This window comes from Sebastes fasciatus, chromosome 1, assembly GCF_043250625.1.
Source record: "Sebastes fasciatus isolate fSebFas1 chromosome 1, fSebFas1.pri, whole genome shotgun sequence".
Lineage (NCBI taxonomy): Eukaryota > Metazoa > Chordata > Actinopteri > Perciformes > Sebastidae > Sebastes > Sebastes fasciatus.
Window position 1 is genome coordinate 3,416,652 of NC_133795.1, and position 20,928 is coordinate 3,437,579.

General features: G+C 43.1%; 1 protein-coding gene and 1 long non-coding RNA gene across 4 annotated transcripts in view; one reads left to right on the forward strand and one right to left on the reverse strand.

Annotated features, from left to right (window-relative positions):
* The window catches only part of LOC141771623 (uncharacterized), a 151,015-nt gene that overhangs the window by 46,007 nt on the left and 84,080 nt on the right, over window positions 1–20,928 (reverse strand). The gene's annotated exons all lie outside the window — the stretch shown is intronic.
* Window positions 1–20,928, forward strand: part of cdk18 (cyclin dependent kinase 18) — a 55,897-nt gene that overhangs the window by 8,759 nt on the left and 26,210 nt on the right. Inside the window, exon 2 of one of the 3 annotated variants that reach the window (XM_074641316.1) lies at window positions 16,712–16,847. The exons of 1 other annotated variant lie outside the window; for it this stretch is intronic. In XM_074641316.1, coding sequence (XP_074497417.1) covers window positions 16,730–16,847 — 118 coding nt within the window. In that variant the 5' untranslated portion in view covers window positions 16,712–16,729. The remainder of the gene's footprint in view (window positions 1–16,711; window positions 16,848–20,928) is intronic. One more of the 3 variants, XM_074641233.1, reaches the window with a different exon arrangement.

Here is a 20,928-nt window from a genome sequence, read left to right on the forward strand (position 1 = left end):
GGGGGGAAAGTGAAAATCACTCTTGACTAAGATGTGGACGCGTTGCATTTCAGAAAGCTCTGGTTGAACTTAATATTTCTTGCGGTCATCTAATTGCCCTAATTTGCACTTTTGGCCTCGCGAAAGTGATTTCATGCTTTCAGTCACAACAGACGTCCATTAGACTGAGCCTGTCTGGGAATGATAACTGTCTGTGTTGCTGCTATCTCTTGCCGGAAAAAAATCCCTCCCACTCTCTCTCTCTCTCTGTCTGTCTTTATATCCCCTGACTCGTCCTCTTTGATTCTCTCTCTTCTCCTCTCCTTTACCTCTGAACCTTCTCCCTCTCCCATCCCTGCTGTCCTAATCCTCATGAGCACAATTTGTTGTTTCTAGTTTTATTTCTGAATCATCAGCAGAGACATTTTTAATTTGAGACGTGCCTCACATTGCGTTGAAACTTATCTCACCGTCTGCCTGCCGTCTCGCCTCTGATGTCACTCTGACATCAACAATCTGTGTGCATGTGCATGTTTTGGAAGGTTGGGTTCAGGTGTTGACAGCCTGTAGAGAGAGAGAGGAGATGTTGTCGGAATGAGCAAACCGAAAGCCTCGTCAAAATGTCAAACACGCTGCATTTTCTGTATTTGTGAAATGGATTAGACCTCTCAATATGTGACTGCCTGAACATGTTTCACATTGTGGAGCTTTGACCTATGCAGGTGCTCTTCTGTTAATTGTCTGCATCTTTAAGGCCGCTTCAACTGGCAGATTTCTCTGCATTTTTTGCCTACAAATGCATTAATAGTACGGACATGGAAGTACACACACCCACTCACATGAAACGCAGATGAAAATGTGTGTGGCAACACCGACAGAATGTTTATCCATAGCGACCTGTTCCTTTGCATTTATACTTCATCTTTTATGCTAAGTACTTATGCAGGCTATTCTCATCCACTGTCATCCACATTCATATATAAACAACGTGATCGTGAGCCAAGGCTGCTGTCAGGTAACTTAGTATGAAGAGCGACTAACTCTGCGTAGGGAGGAGGTCGGGGTGGATGGATGGGTCAAACAAACACAGGACTTTCACAAGACCGTCTCCACATGCGTCTTGAGTGGCCACTTGTGATCTGATCTCACTTCCCCCGTTCTATATGCAAATAAACACGTAGTAAACACCTCGCTAATACAGCAGACGTTGTGACGTCATACTACAGGAATCTCAGTAGTGATATCTTGAATTTGGCTACATTTTATTAACATTTTTATAACATCAAAATATAAGGTTATTGGACCGGCGGTCCCCGAGGACCTCCGCGCCACTGGCACCGCCGCCTTTGCCAGACAACAGTGGGGTACAGCGCTCCAGAGAGCAGGGAGGAGAGAAAGCAGGCAGGCGGTCGGGCGGGCGTTTGTCAGCTCCGCGCAAAGACGCGGAACAAAACACTGACACATCTCCGACAGTATGATAATAATGCACTTCCTGTTCCAAGTCTGATAGTCTGTAGACTATGTAGCCTACAGATAAGGTACATTTTAATAAAATATAGTTGTACCGACAGGACACAGTAGAGCACAGAGGCCGTTTTCATGCTGCGAGGCAGATGAGCGCTCGCCTGTCTGTTCACCTGAGGAGCGCAGTGATCCCGCGGTTTGCAGCTGGACATCAGTTGAGTAGGCGGTCCTTAATGTGGCCAGGACGCATTCACGTACACACTGCTAAAAGAATGTGGTCATATGTGGCCCAGACCACCTCTGAATGTGGTCTGAAAGATCCGATCTCAATGCGTCCTCAATGTGTCTTGATTGTGTTCACACCTGTACTTAAAGCTGTCCACTTGTGATCCGATCACTGAGGACGCATGTTAATACCAGGTCTGAACAGGACCTTAGTCTGCTGCCATCCAGACCCTAAGAAGTAGGAAACCGATGCATGAATGGATGATTAGAATTTATTGTTATGCATGAAGCACATCGGACAATTTCTTACTAAATCTATGTACAGTATATATACTGTACCTGTGAGTCTCCAAACAAAAGAGCCACCGTGACATGTGGGGCCTGTTGCACAAACCATGGTGGCCTGTGATACAAGAGGACAGTCTTGATGTTGACCCCATCACTGTTGTTATTCACTCACAGCCTCTGGACACAGTAGGCCTACTGTTCACATGGGGGCAGGGGGTGACATGTAGACCGACACAGAGAGGAAGACAGAGGCTTGTATTGTTGCTGTCAACGCTGTTGTCATTTTCTTCTGCTAGTGACACTCTCTCTCTTTTATTATTATCTAACTATTCTGAGCAAAGTTCAGAGGAGAAGCGAGTGTGATGAGGAGCCAAGGACAATGAGAGATAAACAAGTGATGTCAGAGTGAGATGTATCGCCATATAACGGAGCAAATAAGGCAGTGATTGTTGTCTAGTGAGGCCCGACTCCAAGAAAAGATGGGATGGAAGGAAACAAAAGGTCATCTTCATTACGGCTACAGCTCGGACACAAAGAGAAGAAGCGCAGAACGTGACATCATGTTTCTGACTTCATGCTTTGTGTAACATTATAAAGATGTAGAGCAAGTAGGGATATCACGAAAACCGATATTAATAACCGGAATTCTGAAAACGTGAAGGTACTCATTCTTCTACAGTACCGCAAGTACCGTCAGGGCTCGAGACTTACGGTGTCCCAGGGACGAAAGAAAATGTGTTAGGGACGGGGTAAATTCACTATCGACGCGTTCAGGGGACTCGTCCTGCCGATTTCAACACGGGAGGTGCCATTGATTACATTATGATGCGTTATAAGACTATATCCAGTAAAAATGAGTATTGAGCGATGATAAATTATAATGTTATCATAAAGTTGTTTGAAGATCTTTTCACAGCAATATAAAATAGATATCAGAAAAGGGATTATTATTATATTATAACTATGATCTGTTTAACATCCCTCCTTTACTGAATAGAGCCTGAATGCATCATAATGTAAATCAATGCGTAGATGCGTTCAGGCTCTATTCAGTAAAAATGAGCATTGGGCGAATTGGGTAAATTCTAACGTTATCATAATGTGTTCAAATGTAATCTTGTAAAATGTAGTTATAGGAATATAAAATAGATATTAGAGAGGGAATTATGAGCTGTTTAACTTCCTAACAAAAACCAGTATGCAAACGGTAATAAAGGAGTGGATGTTGAAGTACATGATTTATTGTTTTACTTTTGTTTTTTTACCGTGGTATTGAAGTGGTATCGAGGATCATGGAATGTCACTGGTGTTATCAACTACTAAATCTCTGGTATCGGGACATCACTACAAGCAAGAGTATGCTGTATTTTCCATGACTGATTAGAGGGCTCAAGCACAATCTCAAGGTTGATTACCGTCTGTGGAGGTTTAACGTTTTTCTCCACAACACTGCACAGAGAGATGTCTGGCAGGATTGATTATCACTGGGACAACGGGGAGGAAACCCTTCTGGGTTTCTTCTATCTCTCAAACCATCTCACTTGTCGCAGACAGGACTGAAGCCAAGTCTCTGTAACATGTCCTTTTGAGAATAGTGTTCAGGGTGAAAATGGCGTTCACTGCAGCCTGTAGGAAGAAAAGAAGAGGAGTTCAAACCCGCTTTAGTCTATCCCGACTTCCTATTTAGTCAGACGATGCTATTTCAGGCTACAATCAGATTGTTCAAGCTTCGTTTGGAGTTCATTAGAATATAATCTGACGGTGATTTGACCAGGCTACACAAAGCTGTGTGTGTTATAGACTAACTCAGCTAATGCTCGGGCTTTGTGGGTCATTAGTATGTATGATCTCTTCTGTCTAATGAAGAAAACGGTTGCTTCCAGATGTGTAATGTGAAAGGTGTTTGTAGTTTGTAGTGATTCTTTCAACCACTCTGGTTTCACCATTCATCTCCTGAATGGGTGCACACAGTTGTACAAGCAAAGCTGTATTTTCAGTCCATATGAACTACTGGAGCACACAGTAATGTAACCTCAGGCCCAAGGTCAGTTTTAGCGCATATGACCCATCACACACATACATACACAGATGACACAGACAGATGTGTGTTTCTCTGTATCTCACACACTCTCTGTCTAACAGCATGATAAAAGAAGCAAAGAGAAAACAAAAATGAAAGAACAAAGTAATGTTCAGGGGGATTTCCTCACGTTGAATTCATTTCTGAGTGAAGTAACTAAAGCAGTGTTTGTGTTCTCAGTCAAGTGTTTCATCTCTGTTATGCAGTTTGAAGAAGCTCCTCTTCATTTCTTATTTGAAGGATATACGATATCCAGAGCTTTAATATAGCATCAAGCAACTATTTACTATATAAAGATATAGAGGAGTAATGTCTACCTGAGCAGAGAATGAAGTCACTCTCTCTCTGTGTGTGTTGTAATCCGAGCTTCTCCTTTCTTTTTACACATTGCTTGGCCGACCAGGCGTCTTTTTAGTGTATGTTAGCGTGCCCCACTGGCTAGCTCACAGCCGCTACTCTGCACTGCGCTCATAATAATAATAATAATAATAAACTTTATTTATATAGCACTTTTCAAAAGCGAGCTTATAAAGTGCCTTATAATCATAAAAACACAGTGCATTTACAAATTATTACACAATGAATAAAACTCAAGAATAAATCAATGACTAAAAGGCAGTTACAGATGATAACGCCGTCCCATCCGTCGCGGAAGCGGAGCACCCATCCTCCGATTCCCCACCAGGTTAACACCATTAGCTCTGCCAGCACTGTTGTTTCTCTGTTAGCGCCGTTAGCTGTGAGCCGCTGGCTGAGCCGCTGCCATGTTTGAGATGGCAGACTGATGCTCTCTGCCAGTCTTTCTGTTGCTCTATTTCTGTTTCATTCAGTTGCTCCGTGCGTCTCCTCCGTTGCCCCCTCCCTCTCGACCCTCCCGGAGATCACAGCTTGTGTTGGCAGCCCGTCGGGCCGTCAGCAACAGGAAGCTGTCGTGCCAGGTTTCACTAGAGAGTAACACAGCGGTCGGATGAAGCCGTGGCATCACCGTTAGCGGGCTAATGGCCTGCCCTGAACCTGCGCCAGAGCTTCTTTTTGCAACATCCTCTCAGGGTCATTCAGTCATTCAGTTTCAACAAACTGGACGGAGGAGAAAAAAAAGTGAAAGAGAGAGAGTCAGAAAAGTGTTAGCCTGAGGTTTAATATCTGAGCACGTGTGAACTCATCGCCCAGCATGAGTCACAGTTGTGAATCTCCATGCCTGTGCTGTATGCCTTATATGCAAATGGATTGTTTAATATGTCATATTCTCTGATGACGGTGCCCACTGACCTGTATAAAACAATGAAGCCCATCTAGACCATCAGCTGGCCCCATTCTAATTGAGTACACATGAGGGGAGTTGTGTATATTCATTTAGCCGGAGCCGACATGGCTCAGTGGACTACTGACATATGGCTTTTGGTTGAATCAAACACACTCCTGTTCAACCCCCCGCAGGCAACGACCACTGAACTGCTCCGGTGGGTTTGGTCACTGACAATATTTAGTTTGCATAGTTCAGCTCAGGTTTTTAAACATTCCTCCCACTGCAACAGCTCTGCAAGTTAACCAGTGTGTTTACATGTACAGTAGTTGTGTAGCTGGATTACTGCAATAATAATTCTTTAACATTGTAAATGAGAAACACGGTTTCCATCATCGGCATCATTTTCCCAGCTAGACATTTCCCGGAGAGATTCGATTTCTTGGCCATGTTAACCGGTTTTATAATCAACCTTTTATACATATGCATGTGCATGACAAATACATCAGGGAAGAAACTAATGATGTGACAAAATAATTAATGTCAGTCAGACTAAAACTCAAACAACAACTAGACATAAAAAGTCCAAATAAGTCAGTTTCAACAGCTGAGCAGTTAAAGTCACTCCAGCAATTGAAGTAGCGACTTTGGCGGATTGTTTTTGTGTCAGCTTATTGATTTCATAATTAAGTAGCCGTGTAGTAAGCAGGATAATGTACAGCTAGCGGGTCATTGCTGTGAAATAAAGCCCCTTCGGGGCGATGCAAGACCTCTCCGCTCTGCGTCGGTGTGCCGCATCGCCCTGTCGGGGTTTATTTCACAACAATGACCGGCTCGCTGTTCATTGTCCTTTTCATAAAAGTGATGAATTACAGTCAATATATCCGTTATTACAGCCGCATACAGCTAGCAGGAAGCTGGCAGAACCGGATATGTCATATGAGCGTGCAGGGCGGTGCAGTCCCGTGAATCTGATGACCGTTCATTATGCCGAGGAATATAACTCTGGACATAGCGATTTAAATGAGGGCTATTTAAGTGTTCATACTGGGACGTTGATTCACCTCAAAATTAAATGATCCTCTGATTTACAGACATTTCTTTATGCATTAATTTTATTGTTTAGTTTTATCTCTTTGCTTCTGTACTCTTTGATTTAACCTCCTCTGCCGGAGGATAAACTGCTCTTCAAAAGGGGCCTAGTATTAGACAGATATGAAACAGGAGTTGTTGTTACTACAGGCTGCATCTCTAAATCAACTGTGGGAACTTATTGTCTGTTTGCTAACTCTAGCTTCTAGAGAACTCTTTGTTCCCTCTTCACTTATTCTTTATTGAATTAAATTATGTACACTCCTGAGACCAGCTAGCCTTGTGAGTAGTTCCATATCTGCGTAGGTCACTACAGTGCATGTAAACACCTTGATTATTTTCCTGCTCGACCTCATTTCTTCCAGTAACCTGGTTTCTTGTGTGCATGTAAACATAATTTAGTCAGACGGCCTTTTGTCCTTTCAGGTCTTTCAGCCAGGAGACCGCTGTTCGTGTTCCGTGTGTAACTAAAAGTAAACGTTGACTTTACGCTTGTTATGTAACGTTGTTACGTAACGTTATGTAAGAAAGTCTGCTAAGGGCGGTTGTTCTTTATTTATGGTACTTACGTTGTTACGTTATTATTCTAACACAAACCATGATCTGTTTTCTAGTAGTTTTGTTGCCTAAACCTAACCAATCATTTCACAACGTTAACCACGTATCATTGTGTTTTTCTGCAAGCGCGATATGAAACGCATTTTGGGTTCAGAAAAGTCGACATTCAACATGTCCCGTGGCTTACAGAAACGTACAATGCCAACATTTTTTCTGGCCAAAAACAATGAAAGTTGCAGCCAAAGAACATTTGTAAAACCACAAACAGAACAGATATAAACCCTCTGATGATGCATGAGCGGGTGACAGCAGCTGAGAAAGACAAACAGAGATCAGGGTGAGGGTAGTCAGGCAGCGCCACACAACCGTAGACCAACCTCCTCCCTTTGACAGAGCAGCTCTGAGAAATACTGATTGGCTGCAAGCATCCAGACCATCACATTGCACCGTTCTCCAAACAGAGGAGTCTGTTGTCTCCGAGATAAATGAAGCACACCGCCAGTTTGACACACACTGCCCATCGCAATCAGGAATTTTCTCACTCACGACCCCATGCAATTAAGCTGTTTGAGAGGGCAACAGAGAGAGCAAAGAGAATAAAGAGAGGCTCCCATTCGGGGCATTTCTCTGTATCCTGTTTATAAAAGACTCTTTTTAGATTATCTTTCAAACAGCAGAGCAACAGGTGAGAGGTGAGGAGAGAAGCGAGGACATGGTCGATGGCTGAGACACTGCAAACACCCAACACGTTGCATGCCCACCTGTGGCTGTCTGAACACAAACTCGCTGTTTCCTGTCGAAGGGCACGTTAGTGATTTTCATCCACGATTTACAGGTCTATGAGAAAAGAAATCGGTTTCAGAGCTTCTGTGTGGGTCACATTCTTGACCGTGACTTTAGTCTGAACTGTAAACAGGAAGGAATGTCTGCACACTGAAAGTCGCTTCTTTTTGAGTAATTCTTCAGCGATGCCCGACAAATATTTGGGAATGAAGTTATTTTAGATATGCATATCGGCCCTGGGTTTGTACTGCACTCATCCAAGGCTGCAGGGAAAGCTTTATTGGTTATTCTCCCACATTAATATTTACATTTGAAACATTTTACTGAGGCTCTCATTTAGAGAAACTTCAAGTGTGTAAGTGAAGTGCAAGTAGGCTTGAAAACCAGCATGTTTTTTAAGCACTTAGTCTCAATCTTTGTTGCTAAACTCTCACTGATGTGTTGTGTTTTATAAAGATCACTTGTTAACCACAGTGTGGCTGTGCAGTGGTGTATTTGTCCGTGGGTTATTTATTAATGAAATTAACGTTTCTGTTGGTAGTAATCTTTTCTGTGTGAGTTCAGCCACGGTTGGTTTTCTTTGCTCGTAACTACCAGCTGCATTTAGTGTCTAATCAATTTATTTGTGTATTTAAAGGACCAGTGTGTAACAATTAGGGGGATCTGTTAGCCGAAATGGAATATAATATTAAAAAGTATGTTTTCTTTAGTGTATAATCACCTGATAATAACAATCGCTGTTTTTGTTACCTTAGAATGTCGTTTATATCTATATAGGGAACAGGTCCTCTCCACGTAGTCCGCCATGTTTGGGCCGGAGTCGATAACGTTACTCGCTCCCGTCGTCGCCGCCACTCTCTCTCTCTCATGCTTCACCACTCACTCACTTCCCACGTAAACACACACTCCAAGAACTCTACTCTTACAGCAACTGAGAGGGTCATTCATGTTTTCGTGTCGGCCACCGTAGCGATCCTACATGCTTGGCACACGGGAGAAGTTGTAATCTGCATCTTCAATGCTAGACATCGACAGATTCTACACACTGTTCCTTTAAAGAGAAGATAATACGATTTGTAGTTCTGGCCGCCAAATGTGTATACAGTATAGTTTTAGCTGAAAAGACACTATGCATTTAACTGACACGCCGTCCCTGACACGTCCAAAACTGAGGGGACCCTACAGCGTCATAGTTTGAGGCATAGGGCCACTGACTAGGCTTGTCGCGGTAGTTGGTGTTACACTGTGTTACACAACGTTGGTAGGGCACACACCGATACATTACATACCCTTCGCCCCCTCCATCGTTTTGTTGTTTTTTACAGAAAAAAAAACATTTATTTCATTTTGGCGTATTAGCGGCGTGTTATCAGCATATAGTCGGACGACGGAAACTATAAACTGGCAGTGAATGCATCTGCTCCATACGGACTCTCAGCTCAGAGCAGCAGGTGTCATATTTCACACACACGGGATGAGAGAGAGTTGACAGACCGAGAGATGGCGGAGGATTTTGTGTCAAAGCGAAAAGCAAACGTGCCTATTTGGCAATATTTCCGATTCAAACCCAGTGCTGTAAGGGAACCATAACGTTAATGAGGTAATCGCCGCGAGGAGGACGGAGCGGTCACAGCCGGTGTGTGCGGCAGAGTGGCGCCAGGTAGACGCCTGCGGCCCCGCAGCAAAAGCTCTACCGGAGAGACCAGACACACAGCCACCCGATGTTAAAGATCAAAGTAAGCGCGCAACACATCTTGACCGTCATCTTGTAAAATGTCCGGTGTAATCGATAACATCGAAATCTCCTCACCGTCACATCCCTACCACTGACCAAGTGGTGGTATTTGATGAGTTGTCATTTATTTTCTTGTGTAAAATGTTTTCCAGGATGAGAATGATCAAGTCATGAAATATATTAATATCATGGTATGGCCATTTAAACATCTACAAGTGTCTATGATGAAGTTATAAACCCAGATACAATAACACTTATTGAACTGAGGAAGAGTAAAGGTCTTTTTTCATCCACTTCTTAACAGTAAACACAGTCGTCGTCCTCAGAAAGATCACAACAAACCAGAGTAGTAAAAGGACCCCGCTCCGTTTCTCAGCTTGTGACACAAAGAGGTCTTTGTACTGTTGTTTTTCAATGCAGATGCATTTGCTTGAATGGATTACATGTCTGTTTTAGACCACAGTGTACAGTTCATACTCTTGTATGTGTGAGACGCCCCCTTCCTACAGCTCTACCCTGCTGAGACACTGGGGAAGTCTGCCTTCATAAAGGCCTCATGACGAAGTGTCAAAGGGGACAAACATCATCCACAACCACAAACACACCGGCACTTTAGCCAGCCTAGTGCTATTGATTTCTCTCTGCACAGTAAGCCTCTCTCCTCCTCCATTCTTAACCCCTTAATCTGATTTATCTGATCGCTTTTTATTATACCAGTTTCCTAAACTCACAGGCTTCTCTGATATTGTCAGGTTCTTATGCTCATTCTAATCAATTTTATCACACAGTATCACCGTCCGCATATCCGCAGTGAGCTGGAGGAAACCTCCTGCCACACTGCAGTAAATTGTCGCTGCTAAGATGTGTTTGAAATAGATGTTAACTGCACCTTTACTGTCTCGATGGATGAAATTGCGTGCGACTGGGCCAAAAGCAGCTCTAGAGATGTGAAGCAGAGGTCTCGATCGCGTCTCATTGAACATGATTTTTGTGTTATTAACAGCATGAAACGACATTCCTGCTTCTAGCAGCAGTGCTGTGGCAGTTGCTTTGCTCTTTTGTTCTACCAAGAGCGTGTTTCCCATCCGTCAAAGGGTCACATGAGCTGATTCTGATTGATTTCTAAAGGCTTCTCCTTTTTTTTCGGAATTAGAAATCCTCCTTTTCTCTGCACTGATCTGGGGATTATTTGCTCACACCGTCGCCTTTTCAGCTGCTTCCTCCACTCGCTGTTCAATTTATGGCTGCCACCCACACTTCTCCGGCTCGGAGAATGCCTTTTTTTCTCTGAACTGCCAGGCCTTCGTGCATATCTTACACCTCTATATTATGTACAGTAGTTCTCACCTCCAGAAATGAGAGTGGATAATTAGTTTGGTGCCTTAATCTGATTTCACAATGATTTTACTTTTCCATTAGTATCACCTGTGTTGGTGACAAAAACTGAGATAACCTTTCACTGATTAAAGGTGCCGTGTTTTCTTGTAAACAAACAGAAGTGTGTATCCTTGAGGTTGAGTGCACTTCCTTCCTTATAAAACATTTCAAAGCCGATTTTTTAGTATTTACCAGCATTGTGTGCATCCATGTTTAGCTAGCAGTCTTCTTCTTCCCTGCCTTTGTTGGCGCATTGCTTCATATTTTGCCGTCCTCATTAAAAAAAATGGACGTAGGCTATACAGTAAGTTGTCGGTGCAAGCATCTTATTACGAACAATATTTACGTTATTTGCTAGACGCCGACCTCTAGTGGCCGTAGTAATTGTGACAGGAGCAAAGGAGGAAGTATGAGGTAGCATAAAGAGCGACAAAGTCCATGTAGGGAGGAGGTTGATCTGGTTGGATGGGTCAAACAAACCATGGACTTTGACCATGGAGACCGCTGTTCGTGTCCAGTGAACACACAAGTCACAAGTCAACAGATTGAGTTTCTGTGACGTAGTTACGTAATACTTTACATAACAAACGTACTTATTTGAACCCAAACCATGATCTTTCCTAATCCTACCCAAGTAGTTCCGTTTCACAATGTGAACGACACTGCGACCGTTTTACAACGTTAAATAGAACGGTGAAACATGTCGTTTTGCATCATTGGCAAAACTACCTATTCTGTCTTTTAGGTATGAGGACTAGGGCTGTGTGTTGGCAAGAATCTGGCGATACAATATGTATCATGACACAGGGGTAACGATTCAATATATTGCAATATATTGCAATGTTTTTATTTTCACTAAACTGTTATAGTATAGAGAACACACCAGAAATAAATCATTTTAGAATAGGCAAAAATAACACATTTATACTGAAAGCAAAAAACTGGATGGTTTGCCTCCAAACTGCATGTGATCATCATAAAGTGGGCATGTCTGTAAAGGGGAGACTCGTGGGTACCCATAGAACCCATTTTAGAGGTCAAGGGACCCTGCAAAAATCGCCATGCCAGTTTTTCCTCGTCAACATTTTGCGTAACTTTGGAGCGTTATTTAGCCTCCTTCCTGTCAAGCTAGTATTTCATGGTTGGCACCAATGGATTCTTTAGGTTTTTCTAGTTTCATATGATGCCAGCAACACTCTAGGTTTAAAACTGAGCAATACAGTATCGCACAACAAAACATCACGATACTCATGAGTATCGACATTTTCTTACAGCCCTAATGAGGACGTGTTGATATTTTAGTGTGTCGTCAACAGGTGGCGTTGATCCGTGGAGTAGTGTGATTCCATTGGGTAGGATGGAGTATCACGTTAGCCACTTCAGCACGAGATAAACAAAATGGGGACCCACCCATCGATAAACCGCTTCTATAGGACTATAAGAGATCCAAAATCCCTCAGGGAACCTTTAAAGTGCTGTCATAAAATGCAAGTTCTTTCAGTGTAAAAATGACACAGAATCATCAAACCAGAGCTGACCGGCTGTGCTGAGGATGCTGCATGAAATTGCTTTCTTACTTCTAGTTTCAGAGCCATGAAATTGCCAATAATTTAGTAAACCTTCCCGACTTTTTCAGGGCCCATTTTTGCCTCTCTCCTTGACTCCAGCCCATGTTAATCATTCACTTCTTTTGTGTGATCAGAGGGGAAGCCAGATGCTGCAGCATGCGGTGAAGAAATAATGAGAGGGAGAAAAATGTTGTGTTTGCAGTCGTTATTTGATGGGTTGCCTTTCTGACAGATTTCACACTATTTAGAAATAAAGCAACTTGCTGGAAACCAGTAAAAAGACGGTTTGGAGGAACATTAGTATGTGGCACATTTTCAAATCTTTTTTTAACAATATTTCACACTTTGACTCTGACCAGGGGCCAGATTCACAAAGAGAAACTAGTCTCCATTCTGCTGTCAGAGTAAATTAAAATCTAATGCAAGTTGGACAGTTTTCACACAAGTTAAGACATATTTTTAGCCTAAAAAGTTAGCCGCCCTACCCAAAGGCTAACTCTGAACTGAAGAACCATGTTTCCATGGTAACAATCGGTGACACCGGCAGGGGAACCAAATGACAAAAAGGAGGATATGGCTCATAATTTGTGGCTTGATGTTGTGAAGGAAGCAATGAGATGGGAAAGACTTTTTTAGAGACAACAGTAACCCCTTGAAAATATACCGCAGTGAGGACATAGTCAATCATTTATGTTTGCCCACAGAAACTGTCTGAGCCTGTCTGTGATGCTCCTGTTGTGGGATTAATTACCAGCGGTGCTGTGGCTGTTATTGTTTTCACCTTGTGAGTCTGTATGTGTGTCATCATGGCACAATGTGGTCCTGGAGACACCCACTGTAGCAGGAACTACTTTGCCAGATGATTATATGTCTGTCTGTTAACAGATTTTGTCAATGCGATAGCGTCTCAACTGTTCAAGATGCAGTCACGAAACGTTACAGGTGCGTAGTTGAGATCAAAATGACGGCCGGGTTCAAAGATGGGTGTGGTCCGAGCAAAGGCGCCAGAAGTAATGGGGTACGAAGCGGGGAAGGAGCCATTGGCATCGCAAGATGGGACAGTAGATGTGTCATTACTTCATAACTAACGGGATAACCGTCCGTCATCTTACCTGGGTATTGTTTACAATCGCCACCTATGGGCAGCAACTGGTTGTCAGTTGCAAGGTAATATAATGTTTAGTAACATAACTATTATTATTAAAATTACCCTAACATTTGACCACTGAGCAGCTGATTCCAGGCCAATCAATTGTAATTGTATTAATAATAATATTTCATAATATCTCAAGACAAATCCAACAAGCCAGCTACGTTACAGTCCAGACAAAAAGTAAAGCCCAGGCAACTCAACACAACAGTAATGTAAAGCACATCCTAGACGGCAACATCGAACACTAACCGACCTCACAATCAGCCAACGTATTGTTATTCGAGGCCGAGGGGGTCGCACTTAACGTTGCTTCACAACATGTAACCTCAAATTAGCCGTCTTGTATCCTGCAATCAGTCGTCATGTATTAACATCACTTGTTGTTAGTTTACCTCGTGCCTCGACACAATTTTCCTTTCAGTAAAGCAAATAAAAATAATCCATGACTACTCCAGTCGGAGGAAGGAGATTTGTACTTCAGTTCAAGTCAAGCTCTTAATTTTGCAAAACAATTCCAGTTGTCTTACGCTCATGAATAATTGTATTAGTATAAAACTAAAAGGGCATGCAAGGACAACATAAGCCTCTTTCACAATAGGTTCAGCAAGTTTAAAACTTGACCGAGGTAACATGGCTGCCGCTTGATTCCATCTCGCAATGGCAAGTCATTAGAACATCACATCTACAGTTTATTAATATCTATGGTTGTTACTGTTGAATTCTTCCAGAAGCAAAACATTTTCTGCTGAGTGGTTTGACATGGTTGCTATGTTTTGTCGTTTGAAAAAAACCTTACACAGAATTAAATGCAAATTAGTCCTCTTTAAGATAATCAAGAAGGAGACAGCTTTGTACAAAGGATCAATGGAGACAACAATCTGAGATCTGACTAGTTAAATCTATGCCATAGTCCGAAGTGAAACCAGGCTCCCCCAAATGTTGGTAATCACTTCCCGCCATGGCCTACTCACAGCTGGCTGGTGATTGGATGAGCAGCAGTGACGTATCGGAGGCAGGACTACAAACGGCGGGAAACTGAGGGTATCCACCTGAGGGCGGTCCGACGGCGTCGCCCTGAAGGGGATCCCCCAGAGGTGACGTCATCTCAGAGCGGAGGGACAGCAGAGTGAACCAAAAGAAAAGAACAAAAGGGAGAGCGCAGCAAAGCAACATACAACAATAAGAATAACGAGCGGTCACTCTGAGACCGTAACAATGGGTACCCACGAGTCTCCCCTTTACAGACATGCCCACTTTATGATAATCACATGCAGTTTGGGGCAAGTCATAGTCAAGTCAGCACACTGACACACTGACAGCTGTTGTTGTCTGTTGGGCTGCAGTTTGCCATGTTATGATTGGAGCATATTGTTTTATGCTAAATGTAGTACCTGTGAGGGTTTCTGGATCAATATTAGTAATCGATTGACAGCCCTTGTTTTAAACAACGAGCTGCACATTAAAATCCCATTACTTTGACTCTGTTGTATTATGTGACAGTTGTATTGTGTTGTGGGTTAAAAGGTCACTGCTGCTTGTGGCAGCTTCTGCGTATACATACATAACATAGTACGGATGGATTATTATGACTTAGATCTGGATGCACTCAGGCACTTTGTGAGCATTTTTATTACGTTTCTGTTTGTGTAAATGGCATGTTCCTGATAGGCAGCCATCTGACCTGCACTGTGCAGGTATTACAGGGCAATCTGACAAGACGTGGGGATCGCTCAGACACAGTAATATCCTGATGGGTTATCGAGGCCTAAAAATAACAGTCAGGAACGCGGAGTCTTGCTGTAATTGAACCCCCCCATACACATCGCTTCGCCTTTTGCAGTAATGAGCAGAAACACACACACACACATATGCACAAATGTGTATCAGCAAAGGAGTCGTGGAGACCCCATGACACCAATCTCTGCAGCACACAGACACAGAGAAACAGAAGAGAACAAAAAGATGAGCGGAGAAAGAAAAGAGTGATAACTAACTAGTTGGGTCGGCTGTGGTTATGTAACCTACTGGGGGAGAGAGAGAATATTGATCAGCTGCTTTCCTGCTGTTTTCTACCTCATTATCAGATGACACAGAAGACTGTCTGTGGTCAAGCTGCACATAAAGATCCTTCACAGCTAAGCAACACGCTCTGGGTCATGTAGGCCGTGTACCAGGGAGTGTTTACACTTTATTTATGTTCTGTAAAAATTAAAAAATAGCTTTAAATGCTTTGCATTCAGAAAATCTTCATTACTGCCTGTAGTGTGTTTTACATGGCTATATGTTTGTTTTTTTTCTTTAAAGGAGCTCAGAAATTGCTTGTTAACAGCGACACCTGTGGCCGTGAAATCAACGAAAGTCTGCGTCGAGCTCGCTCTAAATAGACATGAAGGAGCATCGCTCTAAACAGTGAGGCGACACACGTCAGCTAAAAGCACAACATCACTCTATATTTCAGCTGCTTGGCAGTAATGTTAGCTGACCAGACGAAGGTCTCTCCATGAATCAATGCTGATCCTAGTGTTGGCTTTCCCTGCTTCAGCCTCCCGACCGCGGCCGGAGGGAACAGGGGAGACACCGGAGTTTTGGTCGGAGACGATAACGTTTCTCTCTGCGGAGCCCCGTCACTTCACAAGACACGGGAAACCTCTGTTGGTCTGGAGGAGCTGCAGCAGTTATTTCTGCACAAACATCCACTGTACATTCACTAGATATTCTCAGAGCTACTAACTCTTCTGCAGTGTGGAGTCTGCATGCATGCACGTGAGAGGTGGAGCAAGAGAGAGAGTGAGAACGAGTGCGGTGTGTGAGTGAAGGCAGGCAGGCAGAGGAGCAGAGTACAGCAGAGACTCCAGCCCTGGAGACCAAAGCTACGGTCTCCCCTGTGTCTTCTGGCCGCGGTCGGAAGGCTGAAGCAGGAAGAGTTAACACTGTTTTGCAAGACGGGCGTCACTAGATAGAACTTTGCGGTTTTTGGTGCTTCTGTGTGGTTTGTGTTGGAGTCTTGTCTGAACAGCGTAGCCACATGGGACACCGACCCAGATGGTGTTGACGCACGTACTGTATGCATTGATGGATTTGTAGTATTGATTGTATATCTTTTGGTAAATGTCTCTCTCTCTCTCTGTCTCTCTCTCTCTCTCTCTCTTTCTCTTTCTTCTCCCAGAGTCGGTTCCTCAGCACCATGAACAAGATGAAGAACTTTAAGAGGCGTTTCTCTCTTTCTGTTCCTCGCACTGAGACCATTGAGGAGAACGAGTTCACTGAGCAGATAAACCAGCTCAACATACGGCACACTCAGGGTAAGAAACCCCCCATTTCCTTCACTGTAGTGTCATTCAGTCACGGGGAACGTGGTCATGACCTCAAAGATAGACGCCATCATTTAGTTTGGGAATATTGATATTGGACGATTCCGCAAAACCCAATACAACACACGTGCGTACTTCCTCTAATTTCTCCAAGGTGGTCTCTAGCTCTCCCGTCAGCTCCGTTCTCTTTATACATCCATGGTCAGCTCCATCGGGCCGTTTGAATGCATTAAACATAAATGTCAGTATATGGGTGCTCTACAGTCGTAGCATCGGCCCATTTGACCACGGAGATGAGAGTGACGGCCGGCTTTAAACACTGATATGAACACTGATATGTTACCGTTATGCCAGTCAAATCTCTCTACTTTTACCCTTTACAGGTACGCTTGTTGCCGCACAAAGATGTTTTCCGCTCCTGAGGGATTTCAGTTTTTGACCGGGTGTTCCACAGGGGCTAACAAACCCATTTTATAACCAATAAACCGTTGGTTAATTAAGCATGTTCAAAGTCCTGAACCCTGAGCTCCTCTACTTCCTTGTGTCTTTGGGTCCCTGTGCGATACGAACAGCTCACGTCTAATAATAGAGCACAAACTGCAATCTCATTCAGGTTTTTAATACCAAATACAAAAGCCTTCCTTCCTCCCGTGTCTGTAGCGGACCCTCACAGATTAACTGGTTTTTTTTCCGGCTATACGACTGGTACCACCAGCGAAGCTTAGCCACAGAGGATCAGCAGGCTTCAAAGGGGAATGAGGGTTATGGTGGGATAAGTAGGGGTAGATGATGCAAAGGAAACTGAATGCATTCAGAATGAGGTTTCTCGAGTGTCTCTGCTGCTTTATGATGTAGAGTTCGACTGTGAGGACACTACAAAGAGATGGAATAGCAATGAATTGCGTGAATACATATGTACCTTTAGATCGCACTTTGATCCCACACGATATCTCATCACTGTGCATTTACTTTAAGGTGGGAAATAATGCTTAAATTTGATGCTTCATATTTATATATTAAATGCAAAACCGGTAGAGAAGTGGATCCTGTGGGATGCAAGGTTACTACTGGAATTGCTCAAGTCAAGTGCACGAGCATTTTAATGTAAGCTGTAATCAAGTGGTTTCATCAGACCTGCTTGTATATTACCACTGGAGTCAACTAAATCAGGCAACACAGGGTGTATTCAAAACCGCCTACTGTATACAGTATACTGTACTGTATACTGTGTTCCTCAGTAGTATGCAGTATGGAACTGTTAAAGCGATTTATTTGCAGTATGCTAGACCCGACTTTAGCATTTAAACCAGCTCTTAAAGCACTGGACAAAAAAAGTAACTCGTACCACTATAACAATGTTATCAACAAAGTACAACCTTTTTTTATGACCAATTTTGATTTACTTTATAAGATACTGCAGGTTGAGCTCCACCACCCCTTAAACTATTTATTCCAACAGCTCATGGTGAAGCGAGAAAAACAGGATCATTAACGAGGTGAGATATATATAAATATAAAACATTTCTGAACCAAATGTACTGTTTTCTTAGTTACAGCAGCTAAACAGTGGACTGATCTCCCTCCAGATATTAGAGTAATGTTTAAAAGGGTCATGTTCAGTCATGTTGCGTCAGCAGGTATCTCTCTGCCCCGTCAGAGGCAGCTCTTTCCTTCGCCTCTTCCTGCTGCTTTGTAGCCGGCCTGTGAGCGTCGCCGGCCGGCTCTCCAGCGAGCTACGCCCGCGGGCGATTGTGGAGCTTCTCAACTCCAAAAAGGCACATAAACAGGTTCCTGTTCATTTTATAACGGACATTTGTGTTGTGATTTTTAAACAAACAGGAAATAAAAGCCTCTCGTCTCCAGAGGTCTCCAGAGAGCTCCAGCCAGCTCATAGCGGTCTGTAGGGTTGCGACCCCCGGCAGGCGCTAGCTAGGCGGTTTGTGGAGCTTCTAAACTCCAAATGTTCGATTTGCAATCTAATATTGTAAAACTGTCAATATTCAAAATCTACGCAGTTGATTTCTCGCCTCAAAATTGTTCAGAAGTGAATTGAGTGATGAAATAGCTACGAAAAATGTAAAAAACGAGCCATTTATGGCAGCTGTTGTTGTTGTAACCGTAGCCTGAGGTAGATTGGTCCGATGCAGACTTTTTTGCATACTATTTTTGCTTTTGTTTGCATACTACATGCTACATTTTTGCCAAATCAGTACGTACTACTAGTATAGTGCGCGGTTTTGAGCCGTAGCCGTAGAGTTCAGTAAAGTGAGGCTGTTATTCGGCTGCCTGGCAGAGAGAAGCAGCTGGATATGTAGTTTAACCCCCCAGAGGACATCTGTCTGCATCACCGTCTGCTCCTGAAGGTCAGGGAAGAGGTAACCAGACAGACAGACAGAGAGAGAGGACAAAGAAATGGAGATCAACACCTGAGTGAAGAAGAAGAAAGAGAGATTGAGCTCCTCTCGTAGCTTCTTCTGTTCATCTCTTTTCTACCTTACTCTCCTCTCTCCACGTTATGTAACGTTATGCACAGCATATACTGCTGTTTAGACGTCATCTGACATTTTTGATGTAATCCTTACATGCACGTAATGCGGTGTATGCTATAGGCATTATTTGACATTTTGGGGAAAATGCTAATTAGCTTGATTCATTTATTTATTTATTTACCAGGGACAGTGCACATTAATCAACATGTCAGTTTCTACCTCAGTGTAAATGTGCCAGGGTTAGCGAGAGCATTGGTTCCCAACCTGGGGGTCCTGACCCCCTCTAGGGGTCGCCAAAGCTTCACTAGGGGGTCGTGATTTTAAGGGGTGTCAGAAAAGCTTCTATAAAAATAGCCTATATCTCAGCATTTCATTCCTTTATGTGAAGAAAATTAAATGAAATTCTTATTTTGAAAGTTTGGAATATTATTTAAGATATAAACAGGATAAGGGCAAGGTGAAGACCTGAACACAAGCTGTATTCACAGAGTCTTCCCTCTCCGCTGAACAGCCTCGTCCTGCATTAGAAAAGTATTCAAATAAAACAACCAAAGAGCTGACAGAACAATGGCCAAGCATCAAGGAGAAGAAAGTCACTGTCGCCGGGCAGACACACAGCTGACAAACTGCTGAACTAAACTAAATGTGCGGTGGAAACTTTTACTGGGAAAGTGGCTGCATGTCTTCGACACTACACGCAGCATCGTAGCTGCTAAATTAACGCTCCCGCACGGTGAACTGGGGACTCCCGTCAACCAATATCTGTTGTGCTCCTGCAGCTGGTACGAGGCACAAATCTTGTCGGTTAACGGTTAATAATCAGTTAACGAGGGTCGGTTATCGGTTAAGAACATTTTTCAAAATGGGCATCCATAACAACTAGGCGTACAAGTCTTATTAAATATACAGCTCATGCTCCAGTGAGTTTAACTTCTTCAATCTTATCAGATTATTGGATTCTCTCATATCATTTCTCACATTTAAAAACAAGAGCAGCTGGATCAAACTGACAAAGAAAGTCAATCAGTCTCAGATCACTGAGCACGATGAACTAATTAGCATCCCCTAAAGCTGCACATACACACAAATACAGCTTCTCACAAACACGAAAGCAAATTCATTAGCGCCGGTCAGACGTGATTTTTTATTCACAAACAAAGGTATACTCTCGGAGCTTTAATAGTATATGTGTGAGAATATGTGTGCGATTGTGTTTGAGTCGATGCCATTAGGGGTAGCCAGGACTTACTGCCTGACTAACCACTAATATTTCACATTAGGCAAAATCCCCTTGTTCACTTTCCATATATTAGTCCATTAAAAGCTGTTTGCTGAGCTCCCATACGAACGTGAGTGTAATCACATAAGCCGCCGTGACACATTCAGCGCTCTGATGAGCGCTGAATGTGCTGCAAGAAACAAATCCTGATTAAAAGGAATAACAAAATCAGTTATTCAAGTCGGTTGATTTAAATCGGCTCTGTGTGACAATGAGTTGGTCGAGTCTTCAAATGATCAAACCCTCTGGCACACGCAGTTTCACAAAATCACACAGCCTTTTATTACCAAACAGGTGAGATTCT